Source organism: Erpetoichthys calabaricus, chromosome 5, assembly GCF_900747795.2.
Source record: "Erpetoichthys calabaricus chromosome 5, fErpCal1.3, whole genome shotgun sequence".
Classification (NCBI taxonomy): domain Eukaryota; kingdom Metazoa; phylum Chordata; class Cladistia; order Polypteriformes; family Polypteridae; genus Erpetoichthys; species Erpetoichthys calabaricus.
Window position 1 is genome coordinate 234,803,049 of NC_041398.2, and position 6,000 is coordinate 234,809,048.

At 35.8% G+C, this 6,000-nt stretch overlaps 1 protein-coding gene across 5 annotated transcripts in view; it reads right to left on the minus strand.

Annotated features, from left to right (window-relative positions):
• gria2b (glutamate receptor, ionotropic, AMPA 2b) overlaps positions 1 to 5,618 on the minus strand; it is a 185,614-nt gene extending 179,996 nt beyond the window's left edge. Inside the window, exons 1-2 of one of the 5 annotated variants that reach the window (XM_028802665.2) lie at positions 5,035 to 5,618; positions 4,511 to 4,651 (exon numbers count right to left, since the gene is read on the minus strand). In XM_028802665.2, coding sequence (XP_028658498.1) covers positions 4,511 to 4,651; positions 5,035 to 5,149 — 256 coding nt within the window. In that variant the 5' untranslated portion in view covers positions 5,150 to 5,618. The remainder of the gene's footprint in view (positions 1 to 4,510; positions 4,652 to 5,034) is intronic. The other 4 variants (XM_051928137.1, XM_051928136.1, XM_051928135.1 and 1 more) reach the window with 4 other exon arrangements.
• Positions 5,619 to 6,000: the final 382 nt, after the last annotated feature.

Consider the following 6,000-nt stretch of genomic DNA (forward strand, 5'->3'; position numbering starts at 1 on the left):
AATTCTCTGTTCTCTGTGTTCTATGGGGTTTATTGGGTCAGTATTATCACATGTACTGTATACCATAAAAATAAGAATACGTAAACTATGAATCCTATCATTTTAATTACTATTTTTAACCTATGCATCTCTTGGTACAGATCTAGGCATTTCTTCACACTTCAATTAATACTTATTACCTCAGCATCCATTTAAATCAGTTTTGATTTTTTTTAACTATACTTTGGTGATTTTTGTTGTTTCTGTTGTGTTTCTTGTGTCAGCTGCATTGTTTACATGCCTGTGGCTACAGAAACCACATCTTTAGACAAACATTAATGATGAGCTCAGCTCAAGCACAGCCACTAAATAAAACGAGACACCATTCTCTGATCACGCCACTGACTTAATCCAACAATGAGTGTAACTCTGGTGCTAAAGGCATATTTAAGCATCACGTACATGCACTAAATACATGTAATATACTTTAATTGAAAAAACATGATTATAGTTGATGTGTGTAAAGCTATAATTGTTTGGATTTTGTGTTACTGTATACAGTGTGAGCACAGGCAGGTTGCTTGATTTACTCTGAGCCTCTTAGTGAGTCAGAGGTACAGAATGTGCCTGCTGGTTTATGGGTTTCAGTCAACACTTTATCCACTTGGGTATGCCCCCCAGTCAACGCGATAAATATTGTATCAAATATGTAAAATCCATGTTTGATTTAATCTTAACAATTTACTTCTGTGCTTTGTTATGTAATGTATTAAGTTATGCATTAGTGTGGATCCTAACTCATCTTTTACCGTGAAACGTTTGGAAAAATACCTGCTGTTACTGTGCTAAAGACATCAGGGCTGAACACAGGACTCGTCCAGAAATTCACAAGTTATTATATGGTTACGAAAATGAAAAAGAAAGCATCTGCTATAAGTAAACTATCTATGACTGAAGCCCTCTGCCAAAATAGATAGTCAATTGCAACTGAATGGCTCACATTTATTTAACAATTCTGTAGCTGCATAATACATCATTTTGTATGTTCAAAATTAGGTCTAGAGAAGGTGAAAGGTGAGCATCTGAAACACAGCAGCTGATCTGAAATGGGCCAGCAAACATGTCTTAAGGGAATTGCCTCGTCACCACTGTCTTCCATTTAGCATGCAGATGTATTCCACCTCTCACTTTCAAAAAGTCGTGTGAGAAACAATCAGACCACGACGGACACTACACTTGAGAAGAGAAAAAAACAAAAAAAAGATAATAAGATGTAACTGCAGAAGCAATTTAAAATGTGTGTTAAGTGAAATTATCGGAAAATTAGAGGTTTTTTTTGCCTGAATCAGCACCCACATGTCACAATGGTGCAGTAAAGCCTGCAGGGCTGCCAATTTTATTTAAAATGGAAATGGCCTACAAATGAACAGACAGACAGAAAGAAAGAAAGAAAGAAAGAAAGAAAGAAAGAAAGAAAGAAAGAAAGAAAGAAAGAAAGAAAGAAAGAAAGAAAGAAAGAAAGAAAGAAAGAAAGAGTTATCTAATTCATCGCATACTCTAAAATAACCATCCACTCAAACACTTGCCAATATCAGTTTAACCCGATTCTTTATTATAGTACAATGCTGTTAACAAATAAGCACTTTCTGTTCTAACCCTACCTATCTCTTTGTTTCCTTCATACAGAACACCAGTGCTGATAATTACGTGCCATTAGTCACTTGCTAATTTTATTCAGGGAAAAAAATCTTTTTTTTTTTTATCATCTGTTGTTATTTTTTGAAATCCAACTGTAAAAATAATTACATGCTTTGCTCAATAATTATTTTTCTTTTAATTTTAATAACATTAAAAATGCCTATTACAATTTTTCACCAGGCACAAATTTAAAAAGTACCTGTTCAACAGTATAACAGTACAGTACAACAGTATAATAATTACCAGTTTCTTCGAAGTTTCAAGTAATAAATAACACACTCTGTGGGACACAGCAGACATTTAGGTGTCAGTATAGAAAATTGGAGTCTGACCTGTATTTAACATGTCTTAATTGACCATTTTGAAACAAACTGCTTTCGTTATTTTATAGTACTGCGGTGGGCTGGCACCCTGCCCGGGGTTTGTTTCCTGCCTTACGCCCTGTGTTGGCTGGGATTGGCTCCAGCAGATCCCGTGACCCTGTAGTTAAGATATAGCGGGCTGGATAATGGATGGATGGATTATCTTATAGTAAATAAATAAAAACATTTTGGTTTGAAAATTAAATCACTTACATTTTTCGAATATTTATATACACTGTACACTGATATGTACTCCTCTATCTGTCAACCTATTGAATAACATCTTACATGGCCATCTATGCTTCTCTCTATCTGTCTGTGTGTCTCTTTGTCTCTGTCTCTCTCATCTCTGTACAAATATATACTGTATAGTGGGAATTTATGATACAGCACATTTCATAAAGTGCCTTTTCTGTTATATATGACATTTAATATCTATCTATCTATCTATCTATCTATCTATCTATCTATCTATCTATCTATCTATCTATCTATCTATCTATCTATCACTTGTATATATTACTAAATGCAGGAAGCACCAAGAATGTATTTTACATTTGATAAAGTGTCTTTTCCATTATATGCCCCCTTTAACACAGTATATTCCTATCTATGACATATTTAATATTGTGATTTTTCTATTATGTACCTCCCTTAATTTCTCTATATATACATTCTCAATATTATAGATGAATGGAGGTACCACCAGGAAACTGTGACACATTTGATATAGTGCCTTTAAGATTTTATATCACCTTTAATATCCATGTGTAAATATATATATATATATATATATATATATATATATATATATATATATATATATATATATATATATATATATATATATATAAAATATAGCTGAATGGAGGCAGCACCAGGAAACTATGATACAGTTGATATAGTGTCCTTTCTTTTATGTACCACCTTTAATATCTCTGACTCTCTCTCTCTCTCTCTCTCTCTCTCTCTCTCTCTCTCTCTCTCTCTCTCTCTATGTATATATATATATATATATATATATATATATATATATATATATATATATATATATATATATATGTACTCATTTATACAGTTTACTTGAAGCAGCACCAGGAGTCAATGATGCATTTGATATAGTGCCTTTAATATTTTACATCACCTTTAATATCACTTTCTCTCTGTTATACTAGTTTATACATCTTAACTAGAAGACGCACCAGGAATCTATGATAGTACTTTTAACATCGCCTTTAACTGCTCTCTCCCTCTTTCTCTCTTTCTCTTTCTCTTTCCCTCCTTATATATATATATATATATATATATATATATATATATATATATATATATATATATATATATATATATTAAACAGCTAAGTAGAGGCAGCACCAGGAATCTATAATCCATTTCATATAGTTCCTTTTCTATTTTATATCACTTTTAATATTTATTATATAGTGCCTTTTATATCTATCTATCTATCTATCTATCTATCTATCTATCTATCTATCTATCTATCTATCTATCTATCTATCTATCTATCGCTAGTTTGAATTCTCGTCTGTACACACACGCACACACACACACATTGAACGCCTTCCTCGATGTAAATGTGACTGAGCTGTGCCACTTTTTCCCCCCTCAGCCTTCTGTGTCTTTCTTATGCACAAAGTAAAGGCATGTCCTACTTTTGGTGTGAATGGAGGAAGTCATCTGGCACAGAAAACAAAACGACCTCCATTGTATCTTTCTCTACACTGTGCTAATTAGCTTAAAGCTGGCAATCCACGTCACAATACTATCACTGAAAACTGGAGGTGCCATTTAATGTGATTCTTTCTTCATATTACCGTGCCTGTATGTACTCCTCGTGAATCATTTTTTAATAACATCAGCTTCACAAGAAAAGCACTTGTTTGTTCCTGCAGTATTTTATTATTTTATTTTTTTCAGGGATTGATGCGCCATGACACTGCCTCTAGGTTTATTATTTTAAAGGACTGCAACTATGGCGATAGTACAAAACGTGCACGATCGCCTAGGCATCTTCTTAATTGGCACCTTGCGTATTCGAGTATTTTTCTTTCTCACTAGGGAGCGCCATGTAAATAACGTGTTAATGCACTTTTGTTGTGCACATGTAATTACATACAAAAACTGTAAAATGTAAACGCCTAAATTGATATTACATATATATATATATATATATTCTTTCTAGATGAGAAGAGCCTGACATACGGGTAATTTCTGAGTGTGCGCTTTGCGCGTGTGGGTGTGTGGGGGGCTTCTCACATTCTCGTTACAGGCGCTAGATGAGAGCAGCTCTTAAGTCCAATTAAACCTGACAGGCTGCGTTTGATAGCTCAGGTATCTTAATGTTTGCTCCTTAGAAAACAGCAAAGAACGGACACAATAATAAACTTACAAAAATGAAAATTAAAAAAGAGATGAAAATGCATGTGTAAAACATCAATTGCATTACTCACAACAATTGGTGACAGCAAAGCTGTTTGCTACTTCCAGATTGTCAATATGGGGCGTCAGTCTAAAATCAGCAGTGACGAACTGAACCATTCCTATTCGAAATGCACTGTATTCCTGATCTGCACCCCTTGGAAATAAACCCCCTGCAGAACAAAGATGAAAGAATGAAATATCGATTTATTAACAGGGAGTAAAAAAAAAATCTTAAAAGATGCTGCATTATTCATGCTGTTAGGCTGAATGCCAGATTGAGCATCCAAGCCCTATCGTTCATGCTCCATAAAACAACATATATGTCAACGTTAAAGTTAGCACAGAAGCATAAAGATCGCACAGCCATATCTATACAAGACTAGAGCTCTTCATTCGGCAGCAGAAGAGAGGCGCTTACTGGATTTAGCGCTCACTACACAATATAAGGCGCTGCTTCAAGAACTGAGCAGCCTTCATGTTCGGAATGTTAATACAATCGAGCTGCTGTAGGGGTGCAATGAGATAACTATGCATATGTCCACCAGTGACCTACCTATTTGTACGCTGGATAATCCACCAAACGCCAGTCCCCAGAGCACAGGAACAAGGAAGACAGATACATGCATAATCTTTTGCATTTCCAAAGAAAATATAACCACATTCGCCATATAATCCCCGGTTGTCTTTTTTTCCCCCTCTCGCGGCTTCAGGTATTAAATCCTATACATATTGAAGCCGAGGATAACAGTGGCAGGATTTTAATTTTCCTTCTTCTCTTCCTTTCTCCCGTGCCTTTTGTTAGTAAACGCGTTCAGCGGTTGCTGATTTGAAAGCCTCTTCCTGAGGGTCCTAATTCCAGGTCAAGCGGTCAGTGCCGCGATGCAGTAGCAATTCTCCTGTCTTCCTCGGCGCTGAGGTCCCGCTGTACCGCTACCTCCGCTCGCACACAAGAGCACTGCACTCTTTCTGGCTGCTCGCTGAGGCTCTTCTGTTCAGACCGCGGACAAGGGAGGAATGTTAATGACGTAGGGATGCTAACACCGCCGACGAGGGCTTTTTATTTCACTTATGTAATTTACTCCCTTTTGGTGTGCATTTTATGGCCTGATTAAGGCATACCTTGGTGCTCGAACGACTTTGTGCAGTTCAAAAGGCTAATTTGATGGAGCACATATTAAACGACCAATGTACAAATTTTATAGGTTAATCACTTCGATGTATCGAGCGATGCACCAATTCCGTTACTGTCTTGCCACCTGGCTGTATCATCGCTAGGTTAAAAAATAAAGATATACAGATAATTACGCGGGTGGGATAATTTTTGAGTGAGTGGCACATATCGATTCGTTTTTTACCCAAAACGTTTTGTTACCGTTTCATAAAAAAAATTAAAATGAAAGTTGTCACCAGCTTTCCCGGAGGAATTATTTTTCACATATGGTATTGCGATCGCCTTAATATCATTTGTCAGGGGTTATGGTATTGGGCTTGGGGGCTGAAGAGGTTGAAATAATACTTT